This window comes from Cyanistes caeruleus, chromosome 4 (genome assembly GCF_971803275.1).
Source record: "Cyanistes caeruleus chromosome 4, bCyaCae1.hap1.1, whole genome shotgun sequence".
In the NCBI taxonomy this organism is placed as follows: domain Eukaryota; kingdom Metazoa; phylum Chordata; class Aves; order Passeriformes; family Paridae; genus Cyanistes; species Cyanistes caeruleus.
This window is the reverse complement of record NC_141704.1, coordinates 38,194,615-38,216,706: the sequence shown is the minus strand read 5'-3', so window position 1 is coordinate 38,216,706 and position 22,092 is coordinate 38,194,615. Positions and strand designations below refer to the sequence as shown.

At 40.0% G+C, this 22,092-nt stretch overlaps 1 protein-coding gene across 1 annotated transcript in view; it reads left to right on the top strand.

Annotated features, from left to right (window-relative positions):
• PLXNC1 (plexin C1) overlaps positions 1-22,092 on the top strand; it is a 70,292-nt gene that overhangs the window by 20,077 nt on the left and 28,123 nt on the right. The window contains exons 6-17 of the mRNA XM_023929411.2: positions 375-519; positions 3,814-3,883; positions 5,248-5,323; positions 5,445-5,498; positions 9,846-9,985; positions 11,012-11,191; positions 12,463-12,550; positions 13,486-13,692; positions 13,808-13,999; positions 17,422-17,521; positions 18,559-18,660; positions 19,013-19,116. Of these exons, the coding sequence (XP_023785179.2) occupies positions 375-519; positions 3,814-3,883; positions 5,248-5,323; positions 5,445-5,498; positions 9,846-9,985; positions 11,012-11,191; positions 12,463-12,550; positions 13,486-13,692; positions 13,808-13,999; positions 17,422-17,521; positions 18,559-18,660; positions 19,013-19,116 (1,458 nt within the window). The remainder of the gene's footprint in view (positions 1-374; positions 520-3,813; positions 3,884-5,247; positions 5,324-5,444; positions 5,499-9,845; positions 9,986-11,011; positions 11,192-12,462; positions 12,551-13,485; positions 13,693-13,807; positions 14,000-17,421; positions 17,522-18,558; positions 18,661-19,012; positions 19,117-22,092) is intronic.

The window sequence follows — 22,092 nt, the reverse complement described above, 5'->3', positions numbered from 1 at the left end:
GTTATGGATGCAAACGATCTCTCTCTGTGAAGATTCTTACTTAAATATTTTTAAAGAAATATAACAGCATATAACACAGCAAATTTCTAGTTTTAAAATCCAAAGTTATTTAAGACTGCTTGCTAACATACCATAGAGATCCATTTAATTTCTGGAAGCAAGCAATGCTGTTACTTTAGAACTATTTCTGTATGACTTCTTCAGTTGGGAGAGTCACTCTTCTTTGAGAGTTTATAAAGTGAATTGTCTGCTTTCACCACAAAAATTTTCGTTTTGTGTATTTCATAGTTTGTCGCTTTCTGTAAAGACAAGGTGATTATTTAGCACGTATAACAAAACCTCCCTGTTGTGTTCTTGTTTTTATTGTTTTATAGGTTGTTGTGACTGCAAATGTAAGCAAAGTCCTTACTTTCTGTATGATAAAAATTGTAACAGCTCTTGAAATATTTTATGAAAATGTAGTGCTGAAAAATTCATCCTGTTTCTGCAATCTAACCACTCCGATGATAACTGATAACGGTATGTTTTATTATTACATGTATTTAATGCTTATTCACTGCCCTTTAATACAGGGGAGTATTGCACAAATATAGGCCTAATGAGTGTGAAAGTGTGTAATGCTTTTAATTAAATATCACAGTAGAAAATTCATCTTTTTCTGAGTTTTGCTTGTGGTGAAAAAAGTTTTGTTAATATGGAATCCTTTGTAGAAGTAGTAACTCACATTACCCTGTGGCTGGAAGCAGCTTCTTCAGTTGACCCTGTGGTAGTGCAGTGCTTTAGCATTAGAATATTTATTTACATTGTGCCATTAATAACTGTCTAAGGAAACTTAAGATAAATGGAATGACAATGAAGCTGGCTGGAGCAATTGAAGCAGTATTGGTCTAGTGCTTTGCCTTGACAAATTAACCCATCTTAATTCTTCTCTAATCTGCAAACAGAATTTGTTTTTGCAAGAAACTGTACTAGCATAAATAAGAGGAGAATCTAATTATTAATGTCTTTACAATAAATAATCTTAACATTTAATTAACTGTTTCAACCTAACTTAGACACTGTGAGAAAATGTGCAGAGGATTAGAAGAAAAATAGATGGTTTAGGGGCAATTTGGTGGCTACATCCTTTTGACTTGATTTCATTCATCCTTCTGAATTATTGGTTGAATCATTTGCAATAATATTTACACCACTTTGCTCACCAATGGCTCTCAAATACCTGAGCAATTTGTATTGGATGTGCAAGGTTTGTGTATCTAATGGGCAGCTCCAAGTTTTAGAATGAAGTGGTAAATTACTGAATGTCGGTTTTTGAGCTGTTCTTCAGGTTTTGGTGTCAAGGACCTGATCATAGTCCTTCACAGTGGAGTGTTACTTAACTAACAGTAGGGCAACATCCCCCTTGCATTTCTTCAAGAGGCTGTATAGAAGCACAAAGCTTTTTTAACAGAGATTGGCCTTATAACTTCTTGAAGTTGCTTATGTTAGAATGTAAAAGAGAGTTTGAATCTAAACTAAGGAACAGATAGCAAACACAAGGATTCCCACATGTTCTTAGGTGACTTGAAGAGGAAACAGAAAATTCACACAAATGCCTCTATATCTTCCTCATTAATATAGCCCAAAGGACCTGGAATACTGTGCATGAAAATGATTCTCTTACAAAACCATGGTGTAGGAGGAGGAATGAAATGTTACCAAGTATTTTCAAGGACCTGTTGTTCTGAAGAGCTCAGTGCTACAAAGAACTCTCTCTCTCTTGGGGACCCTTGCCCCTGGAGAAGGTTCTTTGGAACATTTGAACCTCAGGAGGCTCATGGGAAAAACTCCTCCAGCATCACAGAAGTGTTGTGTCAGGTTTCTGTCCAGTATTGGGAATTGAGAAGGAAAGACTGTCACTAGAAGATGACAGCTGGAGTGATATCCATGAGTATTTTCATCTATTTAGCTGTCTTTAGGAAACACTATTAGTGGATTTTTAAGAAGGAATTGTCCTTTATTGATCCAGTCCCAAAAGCCATGTTTTCTTACAATTATGGACTATATAGTTTGGTTCTCTGTCTTCACAGACTAAAGCTTCCTCTTAATTCCGTTAGCAGGTTTTCAGAGAACAGTTGTTATGGGAGCCAGCTCACCTTGCCTGTGCTTTGTGCCAAAAATGAACCCTTTGGCAGTGTTAACCAGGAGGCTATGAGGTTAGCTTGTGCCTGCCAGTATTGCTGCCACTCACGTGCTCCTGTGAGCTGAGATGTCTTACTGGATAATTCAGATGTGAAGTAACATTGACTATTTATGGTATCTCCTGTAAAAGTGGCCTCCGTTTCACAAGAGGATGCACTTGCAAAACTCCTTTAGGTATCATTTCCTGGAAGAAACATTTTGAAAGTACCCACTACTCAGTGAAGTCTAATGCATTTTAAAAGGTCAGCCCGGACCATACAGAAAATAATAGGTTCCATTAATTTCAACATAGACAGAATCAGGAAAGCATATTTGACAGTGTTGTTTTTCAGGTATTCATACAAGCTTAAAAGAAAAGACAAGCTTTGCCAGAAGGAGATAAATTCCTTACTTTTACTTACTACTCCTAGTAAAATACTAGGAGTATTTTACTTTTTCTGTAGCTCATGGCTTGAGACCTTTCTCATATATTGATTTAGGCCATTGTCAATGTGTCAAATTTCTGCTGGTAACTAGATTTCTGGAGATGCACATAGGTGTTTGATGAAAGATTTCAGAATGTCTGTCTCATCCACATCTTTAAGCATAAAAATGTCATTAAAGTCAAACTCTGCTATCCATTTAGTAAGGTGTTTGAACATGAGTGGTCCCAAGGGCTGTTTCTAACAAGCAGTTCAGATGACCTTTGCAGTGAACACCCACGCTGCCATGTGGAGGTAGGAGATACCTACATTAACAATGCACTTGTAGGCAAAACTGGCTTTCATCTGAACAAGCCAGCCTGTGATAAAGACAAAGCTTTCTCTACCTGTGCAAGATAGATATACTTAAAATCTGTGTAACTTTTCTGGATTAAAAAGCTAGCTACTTTCTAGCACAGAGAAGTCAGGAAAGTCTCCAAACATGAGTTTCATTTGATCTCAGGCAGCCATTCATTTCACAGACTACACATCTGCAGGCACACAGATGAAAGAGACCATGGCTTAAGTGGTATATGTCTAATTCTACTGTTCGATGTGGTATTCTGCTCATAAGAGAAGATACTCTTTCATACCACAGCTGCCAGTGAATTGTTGGTATAGTAATTGCTAGCTGAAATAATGGCAAATTGACTCATGCAATCATAAAAGATTTAAATAGGATGAAAATTGCTACTGCATAGATTACAAAAGGAGACTCTGAAACCAAGTCTGTGAGACAGAAAGAGAGAGAAGTATGGTATGGTGGGGTCTCTTACATTAGAACAGTCTGGTGTGTTAGAAGACTTGAATTCAGGGTCTGGTTTATACCACAGCATATATCACTGTGTGCTTTCTGAGAGATGATTTCATATCCCTGCTTCACGGTAGCATTTCCTTATCTGTCCTGACAATAACATTACTTTTATTTGTCATACGGTGGTGGCATCAAGCTTAATTAATATGTGTGTATAAAGCATTGGTATAACTCAGCTGGGGAGTGTTGTGGAAGGACAAAATCTGGCTATTTTTATCAGTCAGAAGTGTGAGTGAATGTATGAGAGAAGGTGCATACCAAGTAGAGAACAGCTACTTCGAGATTTCAAATCAAACTGTTTTTAAGCAGTTATTTCTTGTAATATCCAGCATATACCTAACATGTGCATTTTTCCAGATTGTCTAGTTCTCGAAGCATCACTGTCCTCAAGCTCTTGGAATATCACACAAACATTTCAGTTGAAAAAGTAAGAGCCTGATTCTTGTTAAAGTTCATTGTGGGGTTGGTGTGTGTGTGTGGGAAAGTAACTAAAGTCATTCATCATTCTTTTTTTTTTTTGTATTTGTCGAGGAACTACATGTCACTAAAGATAGTCAGATCTGTTTTCTTGGCCCACTTCCTCCTCCTTCTCTTTTATTTTTTTTCCCTTAAAAAGCTACTTCTTCTGATGACTCTCTTATTTAATAGGACCATGGAAACTAACTGTAGGAGAGTCATTACAATGACTGAATTTATGACAAGTGCCTGAAGAGATAATAAAGGATGTCACAATGACATTAAAATTCTTTTTGTCCTTAGGTAAAAGGTGGGCCCCTGGTACTCAGTGTAAGGCCTAGATTAGAGCAGTCAAGAGATTCTTTAAAATCACTTTGTGAAGCTGTTTTAAATTAGACCCAGATGCAATTTAAATATGGTCCACAGGTAACATGAATATAATTAAACCAGAAAGTAACATCTAATCTGCTAATAGGAATAATGAATACCTATTCTTCTTTAGACATTATTTTTCATACTCTTTGTTGAGAGCTGGCAGAGGAAGCATTCATGCCCAGTACATGGCCTAACACTTTATGATAGGTGGTTGTTAATATTTAGAAAGATCTGGCTAATATATGCTGTAGGTAACTACAGTGTTCCCATTCAGAATTCTCCTCCCCTATGCAAAAAGGCTAATTCAGAAGCACCTGGGATGAAATAAAACTCTTTCTTTTTGGGAAGTGGCACATCACTTCCCTGTCCCTGAAGGAGCACAGGGAAGGATCTGTCTTTCTCTAAATCAGAGCATTTCTCAGCACATTTGGGGAGGGACTGTGCTACTCTTGGCTCTCTTCCGTATTGGTAGAAGCATTGCAGAGCAAGATAGGGACAAACTAGTCTTCCAACAAGCATATTTTTTGGTAGATGAAGGCAATAACAAGCTGGCAATACTTTCTAGCACTGTACGCATAGAACAGAGATTCAGATAAGCTGGAAAAAAATCAGTGATGGTTTTCTTCCCTTTTATGGTTAAAAAGTACTACCTGGCCACTCATGTACTGTAAATCACAGTAAAATGTAACACAAAGTGTTTCCTCTGCTTCCTGCTTTTTTTGAAATTAATGACTCTCAGCATCTCAATGCAGATTGTATTTCATACTAAATTTCTTCTCAGAATAAGTACAGCAGAACAGTAGGCTTGGAGGGTAAACAGACTTTTACCCATTTCATTACATGTTTGCTTGGTTTTTCCCTTGGGTTTATGTTTTTTTCTGTCACTTGAAATTTGACATTCATGACTGAATCTGGATTGAGTTCCCGTGTCTTACAAAAACTCTGTTTCTGTGTTACCAGCTGCTCACGGTGTATACACAAGGGTGAGTGTGCCAGCTGCAAATGGATACGTGTCTCTCCTGTCACCACCTGCCAGGTGAAGTTTGTTGGGGAAAACTGGAATCCCCTGTGATGGCTTTTTCTTGTATTTTTTACATCTGAGCAGCAATCTGTCTCTTTTTTAATACTGACATGGAGAAATTCTTATTTTTTTCCAGGATGATTGCAGTGCAGCTGTTTCCAAGGGGATCACCACTGTGCGGAAAACAGAGGTTAGTTAGCATTTTAAGATCAGCATTATTAAGGCTCTCTGGATTGAGGGAGAAAATTATTTAAAATGAGAGGACTTTGCAGAAAAAATAGAGATATGGATGAGTAGGCAGTCGTTTTCAAAGTAAGGTAATGCAGAATTTGGACTGATACTATTTTTCCTTAGTGTTCTGTTGGTGTTAAAAGGTATCAGCAAAAAGTTGTATTTCAGATGCAGGCATTGAGACAGTGAACACTGCAATTGTCATGTGCCTACCTGTAGATGCAGTGTTTACAAGATTGCTTTAAATGCCAAAGTCCCTGTGTGCTTGATTTAGTCACTCCACAGGAGCCATCATGCAGAGGGCTGGAACACGTGAGCTGACCAACAACAACAACAACAACAACAAAGGAGAACATTTCAGGCTTAAAATCTTACCTAGATATAAAAGCATGTTTCAGTTCTGCTGTCACAGACAACTCTGGGAAACTAAGCTTCAGAGTCTCAAACCTCTTCCTCATTTTATGCAGCCAGATCACAGCTTCTCCTGAAACAGCTGCCAGGGGAGCAGAAGGAAGGGGAGGATGTGCCACCCAGTTTCTGCATAACAGAGAAGTGGCTACAGGATGAGTCCAGGAACTGAAATCCATGGGTGTTAGTAAATCTCTGGTTCACACTTTCAGAAAAATTTTCCTTGTTTCCAGGCTGTAGACAAAACTGGAGATGGATCCACACAAGCTGGATCACTGGGAAGGAAGAAGTTCACTAGTCCTGCCAAAATACCTGCTGAATTCTCTACAGAATTCATATAGACTGTATGTGTGCATACAATCTAAATTATTTGTCTCATCGGCCAGCCCTTTAACCTTCTGATCATAGGTCAGCCCTTTAACCACAAGATTATCCCTTCATTCTTTATGAAATCAAAATTTTTTTGTTTTCTCATAAAACTGAGTGATCTTTTTATCAGTGGTTGCTTATGACATGCAGGTGTTAGAAAAGAAATGAGTAGTGGAGAGAAAATTGACTGATGAGTAAGTACATAGAGATTTGCTGCCTACACTTTTTGGTTTCAGCTTTTCTGTGAGTGATGCTTCGTTGTTATAAATAGTGACTGTGTTCTTATCTCTAAGTGTTTCTTTAGAACTACTCAAACTTCTACCTCTCAAGACAGGGATTACCTCTTAAATTCAGCTGCTCAGCTGATGTTTCTTAAACAAAATCATAAAACACATCTTGTTTTTCACAGAGACGTGTGGGATTGTAATATTTGCGCTTCTGAGCATTAATATTCTGGATTCGATCTGCATTTAAAGCATTATGTCTGGTGAAAGAACAGAAAAAAATCTTCTTTGCTCTGCTTCCAAGTGCATTAATTTGACATTGGTAAATAGTTGGAATTGCCTAGGAGATGGCTTTCTTCCACATGCCTTATCTTGGAAAGACAGTGATGGACAAGGCAGTGAAAGCACCAGAGGCAGTGCAAAGGCAGATGTTTATTTAGAAGTGATTGATCCATTCAGAGAGCTTGAAATTGCATTTGAAATCCTGCTCTCCTTTGACTGCTTGCGCTATAAGGAGAACATACTGGAGAGTGGAGAAAGAGGATTTGTGTTTTCCCACAACCCCAGCTGAGCATTTAGATTAATATACTTTTTTCAGTGCCAGCCCCAGCCCTCCTCCTGACTCCAGCTGCTGGTTTCTATGCGTGCACCTTCCCCCTCCCCTGCCGGAGCAGCAGCTGGAGTGGTTGGATTGAGTACGCTTGGCTAGGGAACTGATTTGGCTGGAAATCACCATTATCTTTCAGCAGGTTATTTTTTGTCTAGGCCAGTTCCCTGATCCAGTTCTTCAGGCCCTGTGCAGGAGGGGCTGTGCCAGAGAGGGACTCCCCATGGTGGCAGACACCTCTTAACTTGGGCTAGTCTTTCTGAGACCTGCAGCCATGCTAACCACACCTCTGAGGATGTGCTGGCACGGATCACGCAGCCCCAGGGAAGTGTTAGGGCTGTCCAGGGGAGGGGGGAGGAGGCTGCAGCTCAGAAATATGGAACTCTATTGAAGCTGACAGGGCTGTGCTGATTTACATTACCTGAGGACCTGGTGCACGCTTCCTGTGTGTCTCTTTGCATGTTTACACTTTCATCACATGCCTCACAACTAGTGATTTTTATAAATATCCTTCTGCCTCTCTGCTCTGGCCCCTCTTGCCCTGGGCATTGCTCCCCCTACCATGTAGCAACTGGAAGGTCAGTGGCTGGCTGGCACTGGGGAAACGAGCACTGCAGACCCCAGGGAGGACCCCTTAGGTCCTTCCTGCCTTCAGTGAGGAAATTACTGGTTTCTTTTGCTGCTGAGGCAAGTATTGCAGATTATGGCGGTCAAGCTGGGTGGGAATCAGACTCTTGAGGTCATCTTACCTCAGTGCTGTGACTGCACTGACTCCATGAGGCCAGGGCAGGATGCCACCAGGGAGTCTGTGCTGTGTAACCTCAGGGAAGGCATGGTTTCAGAGGGGGCTGAAACTTTCCGAGTGAACTATCCTTTCCATGATTTCTTCATGGGCTAAGAAAGGAAGCAAGGCAGGTAATCTGAAGCACTCTGTGGTGTTTGGTGCCTGGCAAAGAGACCAGTGGGAGCCCTGCTGCATCCCTGAGCAATGGATGCCTGGCATTTCTCTCACCAGGGTGACAGCCCTGGTGCTTTCTGGGGGTTCTCCCTGTGTTTGTGTGACACTGTGGGGTTCTGGTGCTTCAGGGCTCCCTGATGGTTACCAGTGAGAACCCAAAGCTGTGTTTTCCTCCTTTCTGTGGTATTTGGCTTCTGGATTTGTGTGAGGATATTGGCTGTCCTTGGTGCACTGGAGGTTGGACACAAGCAGAAGGAGAGGATGCAGGTGAAGAAAAGCAATAGTGGTTTGCTGGCTTTGATTTTTGCTTCAGTTGTCCTGTCTCAAGAATTAAACTGACTTCCAGATTATTGTGGGAGTGAATTTTCCCCCTCAGGCTGTTTGTGAGGGATTTTCTTTGCCTTCCTCTATTATCAATACGAGAGGTCATCTTGGTGGCCCTTTTGCAGGCCCCCTGGCCCCAGCCTTTGCACTCTCTGGCCTTTTCTTAAGGCACAAGTTGCAGCTTTCAATCAGTGGTGACAGATCCCTCATTTGCTCTGGAGTGCTCTGGCATCCAGTGAACTATAGCATGTGGGAACAATGTGCCGAGACCTTTTTGAAATGGTCAAAGTGCTGTGACCCTGGTGGTCCCCTCAGGCTACCAGCCCAAAGTCCTTATCAGTGCTGTTTTGAGTACATGAAATGATTAATGGTGAGAAAAACCTGTGGGATGGACTTTCCTAGAGGCTTTGCACCAGCATCCTTTACAGGATCAGGAAGACTGAACTGCCCAGTGAATGTGTCCGCAGGTGCACAGCAAAAAACCAAGATAATCACAGTGCTCTAAAAGCTCAATTTAAACTAGTCTAAAATTGAGCTAAAAATGGTTTGCCTGAGAAGGTCCCAAACAGTTTGTGGTTTCACATGCGTATTTTCCTGTTTTTTGAATGTTTCAGTTTGTTGTCTGAAAGATAGAGAGGAAACCGTCTGTGTGATTGTAAAACTGGGGAAGCAGCAAAACTGGTTAAACATGAGATGCCATCAAAAATATCAAGTGAATACAGTAGGGAAAAAAATACCTCTCCTTGCTCGGTAGTGTTAGTAAGTTAGAGTAAGTAAATATAGACAAAGAAAAGCACAGTTTTTCTGCAAGACTGACAACATCACAGCAAACTAGAGTTATTTTTAAATGCTGGAGAACTTCTTAGCGTAAAAATGAGATACCAAAAGACTCCCCTGCAGTTGTTTTGTACCTTTGGTTCTATGTATGGCTTTGAAAAGACTTTCTAGTAAAGCTAATTCTGGGGTGCTTTCTCAAATTTTCATTCGAGGATTTGACCCTGCTTCCCCTTTTCAGGTCACGAAAGATGCCTTCATTTGTTCAGCTGATCTCTCATAGTGACAGCACCATGGGTTTTGTCTTGCCTTGTTTTTTAATTCTTCAGGGGTCACATGAAACATATCATTTCAAGCTGGGTTTTTATGCTACCTACTACTAAAGGACTGTGATTGCTTTGGGCAACGTTGTTGTTAGTTAAATTGAAATATAAAATACGTAGGTAAAAATAGTTGGCTTGTAATGAAGTTGTGATTGACAGTACTTCCCAGGATTAAGTTTAACAGGATCTGAAATTAATAATAAAAATGTATCCCAATGCCATAAAATCTGCATTCCTGAGTGGTGGTTGTTTTTACAGCTGTTGCTTATCTGCCCAGCCTTTTCATAACCAGATCTTGTTTTGCTTTCTTTCCTAATAGCATATCAGCATTCAATCCATTGAACCTTTGTGGATTTCTACATTAGGCAAAAGTGAAATAACAGTCAAAGGAGAAAACTTTACACGTGCATCAGGCATAAAACTGATACTGACTGGAATCACTGGCTGTAAACCAGACGTGTGAGTCAAACCAAGAAGTAACACTATTTACCTTGCATGGTGAAAATTATATCCATTTTGCTCTAGCAATACGGCTGTGTGAACAGTTGTCATGTACCTCTCCTCAGCAGAGCAGGGGATGCTCTGCACTCCTTTACTTATACTTCCACTTTAAATTACCAAAGGATGGAAATTAATTTGGTGTTTGAGTACAACACAAGGGATGGATGAGTTGTCAATTCTCTCAGCAGCAGTAGGACAGTTTCGTATCTGTGGCTCTCTGTGCCTTCTAGCAGGCATCAAGAAGTTAGGTCACAGGAAAGCCTCAGCTTTTGTTTGAATCTCTCTGCTTCAAAATATTCCTAATATATTCTAGGATTCTGATTGTAAAGCACAGACACCATGCCAGGGAAGGAAATCTCTAGTACAGCTCCAATTTTTCTGTTGATGATTACACAGTGTAAACCCCTAGATAATTAGGCATTCTTATTCTGAATCAGTTATTTTCAGGTGCAGCTGCAATGGCTGCCTGTGATTAGGAAGCCCATTTTACATAGCTAGCACTTGAAAAGGTAGTGTTCAGTTTTTGCTTCAACCATAAGTTTTCAGGGGACCACAGAAAAAAAAAGGAGAGAGGGAGGGTAAGAGAGGAAGTAGAGAGAAAGAGGAAGGAGTGAAAAAATGTGAGGAAAGAGGGAAAGAAAAAGAAGAAATAAAAGGAAAATGAAGATTGTTATTCTTGACTGGCTCATGGACCATGCTGAAGTGCGCAGTAAACAGCATAGTCACACATTGCATTACATAGCCTCATCCCAGGGCTGATTATCTATACTGTTTTCTGTGATTATTGTGTCACATAGCAACTTCATTCAAACCATGCCCTACTTTATTTCTTCAACTCCCTGCTCTCTTTCCACCTCCATCTGGCAGCTCAGACAGAGATTCAGTTCTCTTTTCTCCTTGCCACTTGCTGTAGGCTATAGGCTTCATGTAGTAACACCAATGAGTGGCATCTGTGTCTCAGTGTTTGTTTTCTTTCTTCTCCAGCATTAAAGTTAGAAATGTGCTAAATGATACACAAATGACATTTGCTCTCCCACCAACACGTAAAGAGGCCAAAAGTATATGTATCCAGGCCAATGGGAAAAAATGTTCACCACCAATGACCCTGCATTATGTTTCGCTGCCATCATGTTCTAGAATTACACCAAATACCTCCTGGATCAGGTAAGTTTGTCTTTCTGTAGTTTTTATGTACTTATCCAAATGTAGTTGCTCTGAGCCAATATGAGCCTTCTTCCTTGGCCAGACCGTGGCTGAAGCAAGCTTTGAAGACTGCTGTAACCTGTTGTGTTGGATGAATTTATGCCTGTGAAGTGATTTAACAGATAGGGTTATAGTAGCTGCAAGATGGATTCTGTAGACTTCTTCTGCCCACCTCAGGTCTCCTTTATAGAAGTCAAAAGTAGCCTATCCCTACTAAGCCTAAACTCAAAATACGGATAGCATGCATAAATTCTAACTCAAATTAAGTTTGATTTCTTGATGCTAATATAGCATTCATCTGTGAAACAGTATAAAGTATCAGTGGATTGGAAGTGAAGTAAAAATAATCATCATTGCACTGATGTACACAGACTTGCTTTACAATATGATTCCCTAAAGCCAAGAGAGCCCTTTTCAAGCCTTTGCTGTGTTCTGCAGGAGACTCACAGATCTGGTGAAAGACTTACAGGATGATTTAAAGGATATTCTCTGGCACAGCTTTCCACCTCTCCCTCTGCTTTCACAGTTTTTACCTGTTCTCACATTCTGAATCTGATATCTTGTCGAGTGAGGATTTGAGGTAATGGGTTGGGCTGACAGCTGCAGCAACTGAGCAGCCAGGATGCGTGCCCTCATCTCCAGGTGAGAGGCAGCTCAGGCAGCTGGAAATTAATAATACCTTAAGCCACTCCAACTCTGTACAGCATAATTTGTGAGCCAGAGCCCTCAGACACAAGCACCATTGTGTGCTGAGACAGATGGTCTGAACACCACCGAGAATGTTTCCTGTGAGGTGCCTGGCATGGTGGGCTGGTCCGGAAGAAGGCAAGAATAAGCACAGGCTGGGGCAGTGAAAGACCATGATGCTCTTTCTTCAAGGCAGAATATTAAATCATGGGCTAGTTCTTGGGCTGCATAAATAGAAAAAAAGTTGGAGAGTCCCTGAAAAAAAGGCGTATACGTGTGGAAGCAATTAAGTCATGTTGTTTTGGGGTAGCAAAAGTATTTACCATTATTTTATAAAGAAAGAGAGGAAGTACACTGCATAGCTCAAATTATCTTGTTCTGCAGTTTGACTTCATTATGTTGTCTGCTACTAAAGCAAAATGCACTTGAGTAGTTTATTCACAACTGAAGGATTAATGCAGGACATGTTTGTGGGAAAAGAGATAATATTAACCTCCCTTTCTCCCCATGTTTGGTCTTGTTTTGTTTTGCTTTGGCTTTTGCAGTGGTGGTCGCAAAATTACTACAACTGGTAGAAATTTTAATGTGGTGGACAGTGTGATTATTTCAGATGACCAGAGATCAAACCTCACAGTAAGTCTTATCTCCTTTGTAATACCAAATAGAGGTCTCTTGACCTATAGGTTAGCATTTGGTTTTGTTCCTAAGATTTGAGGAGACCTCAGTATTTTCCAACCACTTGCCAGGGACTTGTCAGTCACCCTGCTGAAATAAATAAGACCACTTAGAGGATTACAGTTATACACATTCTTAGTACAGAATCACAAATACACATCAGCTGCTCTCCTGCCTAATTCCCTGAGCTTTTGTTTGTGGTCTAAGGACTTGCTCCAAATGTGTCCTTTGTGAGTCTCCTTAGTCTCCACACATGGGTGTGTCGGAGGAGGGAGTGCTATATTTCCTTTTGGCTCTGTGCTGAAAGCCCAAATGGTGTCACTGCCTCAGTGAGGGGCAGGAGGCTGGAGCTGATGTTGGGATGAAACCCTTTCTCCAAGGTTATGAGGAGGCAAGCACTTTGCTGACCCTTGCAACACAGAGACCAGAACACAGCAGCATCATCCAGTGGAGTAAACAATGGCCCAATGCTACAATGATTGTAGCAACCCCCTTCTCCCAGGAGTTAAGTTAGAAAGAGCAAATGCCTAGGAGTGCTGTAGAGCTTGTCTTACCACCTTGTGATAAGAGCTTGTCACCTGTATTGAGGGGAAAGAAGGAAAATCCATTGTCACAATTCCTGTCTCATTGCAGGAAATAGTTACCTTAGCAGTGAGCAATCAGCCTTAAAGCAGCGTGCAGAGTGTGTGACAAATTCACTTAAAGGTAGACATGGGCTCAACACAGAAATTTTTCCAGGTGCTCTGCATGCAGCCCTGATGTCAGAGAAGAGGCTTAGCAGGTATCTGTGTGAAGTCAGGAAAATATTAAAATGAGTTTGAGTGCCTCTGTTTGTATTTGTACCCACTGTTGAGTATTTAATGACTGTTAGAGCTTTGCTATTGCATTTCTAGGTCTCTAGGTGTCCTGGAAATGCATCTGAGTATCATTACTTAACACCAAGCCTGAGCCATGCAACAGAGGGTAAAGTTGTTGATATGATGTTAAAAGTGGATACTACCTTTATACCATGTGTCAAATTACACTATCACCCAGACCCAGTGTTCATTAACTACCAGCTGCACACTGAACTGGATCCTGATCTGGAATTAAAAATATATGTAAGTTTCAAAATAATAAACTACAGTACCCAATTTAAAATAGTGTTTGGAGATAACTTCTTTTTTTCTTACTGTATTTAGTGACTGATGTTTGTTTTCAATTCTTTCCCTCCAGAAAGAAAATGATAACTTGAATATTTCTAAAACAGAGGTAGAAGTTTATCTATCATATATGACTGGTGCACAGACCAAAAAGATATGGTTCAGTGTCCAAAATATTACCAAAAAGCCAGACCGTAGCACCATACTGTGCAAATTCAAAAGGGAAGGAACCGACAAGATTGACTTTTCCACAGTGAAAGTTTTTGTAAGTAGAAGTCCCTTTTGTTGCAATTTAGCATTGTTTGAATGTTTATACGAGTGTAGTAAAACGTTTCATTAATGCTGTCATGGTATTTGGTAGTACAGTTTTGTTCCTCATGTCTAAGTGTGTCTGCCTGGCTTAGGTACCGCTGGCAGAACTGAGTTCATTTTCTGTCTGGTTGCTGGGGTGGTGTCAGAGTCCGAGCTTTGCAGTCCCAGCTGGACTCGCTGCTGCTGAGCTCCAGGAGACCAGCAGCTTGTCACACCTCTTACCTGCAGAACAGACATCACTGGAACAGCATCACTGTCTCCAGGAGAGCCCCTCATCTTAGATCTGTAAGCAGATCTAAGATGTAAGTAGGATCTGATTCTCCACTGTGGCCATGAGGAAAAGGATTGTGTTTTCCCAGTCACTTTTTCATACTAAAGTAGGCAAGGATCTGTCTAAGGGATCACCACTGAGACAGAAGGCATTTCTGGGTGAAAAAGGGGGTGAAATTCAGTGTGCACTGAATAGGGAAGGCTAAAATGCTTTGAGCATGTGGCTCAAAGCCAGGTCCAAATATAAGGACATTAGCATGGATGTCAAAGCTGAATTGCAGCTTAAGATATTTGCTCTATGAATAAGGTAAAGATACGATTTTTTTTAAATGCTATGATTACTGTTTGTGAAGGAGAAAAATTATGTCAGACTCTTACTGCAGTGTGTGGTGGTATAAAACTGAAATAACTCTATTGACTTCAAGGCATATGGCTCATAGTAAAGATTAACAAAGCTATTCTTGATTTTTTATCACTTTTAACTGATCCACCCATCTGTGGATCCTGCCATCTGAGCCAGTTACGGCATGGAAAAGCCTTTCTGAGTTTGGTGTTGCATTTAAAAATCGGTGTTGCCCTGCTCTATCACATGCTCATCTTGCAAACTTCATAGAAGTGACTGTTATAGAAAGGTCACCACTTTACTAAAGCAAATCAAATGCAGTAATTATCATGTAACATTGTACTTCTAGTACCTCAAATTTTTTTTTTCCAACATAAGAAAAATAGCAGAGTAGCGAATCCTCACATGTTTTTAAACCTTATGAATAGATCGTAATAGAAGAAGTAGGGCCACTGAGAAAAAAAGGATAAGATGGGTATAAAAGATAAGTTTGGCTCAAGAATAAATGTATCTCTTGCTTTAGTTTTCCAGAAGAAAGAAGATATTGGGTGTGGGTTCAAAGACAGAATGATCAGTCTGCATGAAGGTGTCAGAGTAGAAAATGCCATTCTTGTGACAGAACCAAGATTCAGATAGATCAAAGGGCTCAAGACAGCAGGAACAGGATCATTCCCATTGTAGCACTGAGGGAGAACTGACACATGACAATGTAGGCTTAGTAGGAAAGATTTTAAATAAAGCTGCAGTCAGGGGATGTAATGTATGACTGAAGAGCAGCAAATAAAAAAACAGTATTTGAAATTGGAAAAAACCCCAAACCCCTGGCAAATGGAGGCTTGCTGATTTAATCCTAGCTCTGTGTAAAACTTTATAATGTATTCTGAATTACTCATGAAAGACCTGGAGGTAAGTGGAAAATGGGATAATTGTCAAATCCTTTTTAATGAAAGCAGATCATGCTAGATATTTTTATTTCCTAAGATGAGCGATTTCCTCAACAACCAAAAAGCGATAGATCACATGTACCTGGAAGTCATTCAGTAAACTATTTAATGTGGTGATTATGAGGGTGCCAGTGGTTAGAAAAAATGGATGCTGTGTATGGAGAGCTGACTCTGGGCAATGCTGATGTTCATACAGATATTCTTTAATATCACCGCTGACTTGAACACAAAAATAAGGCATGCAGTAATAACACTTGCTGATGACATAAAGCTCAGAGGCATTACCAGTCCAGAGAAGGTTTTATAATGTCATGCAGAAAAATGAAATTAATTTAGGAATAGGAATTGGATTAATTCAGGTGTAGTTTATATAGTCTGTGATTCATAAGCAAGATAAAAGATAAGGGAAGAAATACTAGATAAGAAGGTTATGGTGAAGAATAAAGATAATTGAAATATGAGCAGCAAATTAAGTGAATGCTTTATCTCGGTTTTCAATAAACAAGGATGAGTAACAGAAATTTCTGCTTTAGGAAGTCTTCAGTTAGACATGACAAGTCTAGAAAAGTAGATGTATTAGTCACAGGATGGATGATGTATTTAGTCAATGTATTTGAGCCTTGGAAAAGGCTAATGGGATCCTAGGAAGGCACAGACCAAAAGAACTTTGCATAGGAACTGTGAAAACATAGAGACATCAGAGGAAAAAATAACATTTGATGAAGGAAATAGATCTGCTTTGTTTTCTGTTCTTTGTAGCCCCAGAAATACAAAGGCTGTGTCCTTCCAGCCCTGTGGGGTTTTTTTGCTTGCTTGTGTCTGTATAGCTGTGATGTGAGTATCCAGTTGGCAGTCTGCAGCTGCCCTGGCTGCTCACCTCCTGTGACAAGCCACTGATTGCAATCACCAGATCTCTGCCTTCCCTGCTGTAACCCAAAATAATTTCAACTCAACCCTCCTTTTCAATTATCTCAAGCTCATTTCTATCCCTGGCACTTGGTGGTATTCTTTTTATATGTCAGAACATATTTTTATGTCTAGCCTGTTTATAGTTTTAGCCACCCTTTATTTATGTGCTTTTGTAGTCCTCTTTCAGATCCTCCTTTGTGAAATTTCTTCTGCCATAATTATCAGTGGTGAATGCCTCAGTTTGGCATTTGGCAGACTTCAGCACTTTCATGTATCCCTAAGAATTAATGCCTGTCCTGCCTTTGAAAAGCCCACTGTTGGAGATGTTGTACTTGTAACATGTTCATGTATCATATGTTGCATTTTTTCTTAGTGACCTTCAGGAGCAACATCCTACAACATAAAGAGGTTGAAACTTCTGCAGATAGGGAAGTGGGATGTAGGCCAGGTGTCTATGAAAAATTCTACTTCCCTCATTCCTATTATGAGTCTTATCTTACTTTTCTGCTCAGCAGAGTAACACTTTGAGTGCAAACACATGCCTTCATTGTTGTCAAGTGCCAAAATGTTTAGCAGTGACTCTGAGTGCATGAGCCCCTTGGCAAGCTGGACGCAGATCTTGCCTTTCATCTGAGGGCTCTAGATTGCAGCAAGAGCATGACAAAATTTCATGGTACATAAGGACCTCCAAATCTTTTCATCATTGCTCTGTTACCCTGCTTAAACATCAAATACAGTAAAAGTTAAGTAAATGTTGGTTCATATGCATTTTGCTGAGCCTCTGCTGTCCTCCCAATAATCTACCATTGTCTTTATGCCTTAAATACTTTTCTTTAAATACGTTAAATGTCATTCTAAGCACTGATTGAATGCCTGTCCTCTATTAACACAGCCATTGCTTTTCTTCAGGTCAAATTAGGAAATTTTGAGCATGAAGTCAAACCAACATCATCACACATATATTTATATGTTCTTATTTTGCTACCTATTGTGGTGGGTGTCATTATAGGTAAGTACAAATAATGTATTATCAGCTTTTGATTTGCTGAAGGGTATGAACATGACACAGACACTATATATACTCACATATCTGGAACTGTCACAAACAGTCTGGTGATTTTACCCTGTTCCCAATAAGAGTGGACAAAGTTAACTCTGTTCTGGTGGTGAAGTCTGAATTGTCAGACTGCAGCACGTCACAAGCATGTTACAAGACAGTATTTCTGTCTGCTCTGCTGGGATTGCTCACTTCCACTTCAAGAAGCAAGCCACAGAACTGACATCCTTGTGTCACAATTTGGTCTCTTCCAGCTGTCAGAGCTCAGCTACCCTCCTGTCCCTGGGGCAGATGTTCCCTAACAAACTGCTTATCCTCAGGCAGTGTTTGTGGTGTTTCTGCTCAGTCTCCTTTGAATCATTCATGAATTTGTGGGTCATTACTAAACTGAGGGAGGTAAATAGTTATCCCCTTCTCTTCTTGGTGCTCCTGTTGTTGTTTTTTTTTTCTGGGTGTTTTTACCTGGTTATGTATTTGATAAATTTCTAGTTATTTTAATAAGTATCGGGGTTTGTTCATTTGGTTGGTTCCTGTTTTTTAAAGTTCATATTAAAAAGGAGCCATATGCCATGCCTTTATTCTCACTAAATAAGCTTTATAAAAGTTAACAATTTGTAACTGGATGTTCTGTTCATAAGAACTGTTTTTTCTGTTTAATCAATGCTACCTTAAGTAGGTTGCTATTAGTAGAAGTGGTTGTTAGAGTGTGTGTCTCACTGTGCATGCTGTATATAGCAGGGTGTGCTGCACTTTCAAATAAAGTTGGGTTGACAATTCAAGACCTTGTTAAAAGGAGCAGTTTTTACTAAATGTTGAGGTATAGATCCAGATAACTAGGGCTGATGGGTACTAGCACAGGGACAACAGTAGAGCACTAGTGGTGCAAATGTACATTAATCTTTTTGTTTCTTGATAATAAAATATGTCTTGTATAGGAGTTTTCTGTTCTGTGATTTCTGTACTCAGAGTCTCTTTTTCTACCTTTTTAGCGGCATTCATAGTTACTAGATACAAATCCAAAGAGTTAACTCGTAAACAGAGTCAGCAACTTGAACTGCTGGAATATGAAATTCGTAAGGAAATCCGCGAGGGTAGGTGTGCAGCATATTTTCTGAACTGAAACTGTCAAGACGCTCACATTATATAAACATTTTCATTTTGTAGCTGCTAGAATATTTTTGTGTTGTATCAGAGTTCCTCTTCAATGTTGTGTGCACTGCAGTAGCAGATAGAGCTGAGCTAATAGGATTGCATATAGTATTTCCTTCAACAAAAAAGTAGATTGCTACTTTCCATCTCGTAAGAGCATCAACTATAAAAACAACCCCTCTTCCCTGAAAATTGTTTTTTAAGCAATATCTACTGGGGCCAAGTTATAATTGAGAAGCTGATTTTGTGTCAACTAAACTAACTCTCTGGGGGTGATGGGGGGTGCTTTTTCAGGATTTGCTGAGCTGCAGATGGATGAATTAGATGTGGTGGATAGTTTTGGAACAGTTCCCTTCCTTGACTACAAACACTTCGCTCTTAGAACTTTCTTTCCAGAGGTAAATATTTACAAGTCTTTCAGTTGTCAGCCCTGTCTAATAGTAAAAAAAAATGAGGAAGGTCAGGATCAAATAACTAAAGAAAATACTATGCAGTAATTGCACTTCGTTCACATAAGAAACTTTTTTTAAATCAAGAATTACCAAAGAACACTTAAAGCTGTTTATCTCTATATTTAGCCAAGCCTTTATGCTGTAGATAAAGCAACATTCTTTGAATTTTCAAGGGTTGTGTGTGCATCCATTTCTTTTTATTCAGCCTCACTGAGCTGCTTTCCTTTCAGTCCATCTCTAACTAAACTATAATTTATCCATTGCTTTTTTTGTTGTCATGCTTTCACTTCCAATGCTGTAGCTAATTAAAGTAACAGTCAGGCTAGCTAACATACTAGCTAACATCAAGACACTTCCTAATTAGACTTCTGGGATGAAGAAATGGCTCTAAGATGGTGCTGGCTTTCTACACCAGGGTGCTGACAGAAATGGTAAGATATTGATTCAAAGGGGTGCAGCTCAAATGCTTAGAAATGACATAAGTACTTAAGGTTTTCCAGTTTAGAGGCAGGTATTTTCAGTGTTCATTGAAGCAGCTTGTGCCACTGCATCGGATGACCAAAGAGGTGTTCTCTTGAATGTTTTACTTCTCTTACTAATTTTTTTTTTTGCATGTGTGGCACATTATGATGCTGATAAGTGCCTTTGCCACAGCTTTCGATATTATGTTGTGATGTTAACCAGTGCTTATGAGCATTTATCCAATTGGCAGAAGCTGTGTTCTCAACTGGTGATATTTTCCTGTATGACAGACACCAGTAAGTAGAAACTTGGTTGGTTTAGGTCATAACTGGTATGGATGTGAATTGCCCACCAGGCTTAATGTATTTCTCATCACTGCTGCAGCCAAGTCTTGCACTCTTGTCTGCACACTGCTTCACTTTATTGCTGTTTGTGATCCTAGTAAAAACTCATTGTGATAAATACATGTGACAGTGCAGAATCAGGGCCTTTGGTTTTTGTAAAACACCAAATACCAGACACTAAAGCAGAATAATATTTAGCAATTGCATAATGCAACATCCTTTGAGTCCTGTTCTCACACAAAAGAACACTGGGAATATCTCTGCTGGTGCTACTGTTATGCCCCCAGACTAATTTTTAGAGGGTCACCAAGTGGTTTGAAGAAAGTGGAAAGGAAACTTTACTTCCTGCATCTCTTTAGATTCTGTTTGTTTTGTTGCCAGGCATATTAGCATTACAATAGCAGTTTTATTCTTAAGAATATACCTTTTCCTATACTTTCCCTTGTCAAAACAGTAGTAGTCTGTAGAAGCTGACTCAGACTAAATGCTGTGCTCTCTGCAAATGAAAAGAAGAAAAGGCAAAGTTTTCCACTCTGCTGCATTCTGTAAAGTAAAAATGGGAAGAGTTTCTGTTTTGCTTTGGTGAGTCTCATGCCGCTGCACGCCCTGGAAATATTTCAGTTGGATTTTGACTCAGTTTGAAATACTTATCCCACAAAGGTAGCATTGCTACTCTTAGCTCTCTACAAACATACAGTGTCAGGCAAGTTACTTAATGTGTTGTATGGCAATTTTTTCTGCTAAGTAGTTACTGTTTACATTGCAGGAGTGTCCAAACATGCCTAGCACTGTATGAATGTGGCAGAAAAGCAGTGCTCCACTGAACAAATATTATAGATGCACAGAAAAGCCAGTGGGGTATATATTGCAACTGAGTGTGTCAGAAGGGTTGACAGAAGGGTCAAAATGTCAAACCACCACTTCCTTCACTAACCACATGTGTTTGAATTATGTCCATATTGCACTCTTTGTGCCCCCCAGTGTGATTGATGGGCTTTGTCTCATCTAATCTAAGCTGTTTAAGCATGGAAATTGAAGTTGTTCACTGAGCGTCTTCTTTAGTCAGTGCAGAGATGGGCAGCTCAGGAAAGCAATTCATCCCATTTGTCTGAGTCATCTCCCTTAGGACGGGAAAAGTTGCTTAAAGAGGGACTCCAAAACCTAAAATTAAGAGTGATAGACCCCATCTTTATTTTAAGAGTCTTGCTTCCCACTGCATCAGTTTTCTATATTTAATATGGCTTAATAGTTTTTAATGCTTGTAGGTGTTAAATTGACATTATATCAAAATATTCTTGATGCTAAGCCTGATTTTTGCTTTGCATGTTAAATTTGTCTTATTATTTCTGTTTTCCTTCAAGTTCACAGATTGTTTGGTGTAATGCTCTGATGTTTGCTCCCTGTTCACACACATTTTTAACCTTTAACACCGTTCTGGTTCTTTTACTCTGTGTGCACGCACGTGTGCGTTTGTCTTTTATCGGTAGTTGGTGTTAGGGTTGCTGAAGAAATTCTGGAGAAATGGGAATAGCCAGTGGAGGAAGAGGAAGAAGAGTTTGGTAGGGTAGAGTAGAACAGGAGGAATGAGGAAAGGGAGGGATGAACAATCAGGTATGTAGATGAAAAATGAGATGTGAAATGCCAGTGTGTGCTCACAGCCCAAAGTCAGTCATACACTGGACTGCCTCTCCAGCAGGCTGAGGGAGGTGATTCTCCCTCTCTCCCCCTCTGAGACCCCACTTGGAGCACTGTATCCAGCCCTGAGGTTCCCCAGCACAAGAAGGACATGGACTTTTTAGAGCAGGTCCAGAGGAGGGCAATGAAAATGCTCAGAAGGTTGGGACACCTCTTTTATGAAGAATGTCTGAGCCAGCTGTGATTGTTCAGCCTTCAGAAAGGAAGGCAGCCTTTCAGTTAAAATGGGGCTTATAAGAAGGATGGAGACAGACTTTTTACCAGGGCCTGTAGTGACAGGGCAAAGGTTAATGGTTTTAAACTGAAAGAGGATAAATTTAAATTTGACATAAGGAAGAAATTTCTTACAATGAGGATGATGAGACCCTGGAACAGGTTGTCCAGAGCAGTTGTAGGTGCCCCATCCTTGGAAATGTTCAAT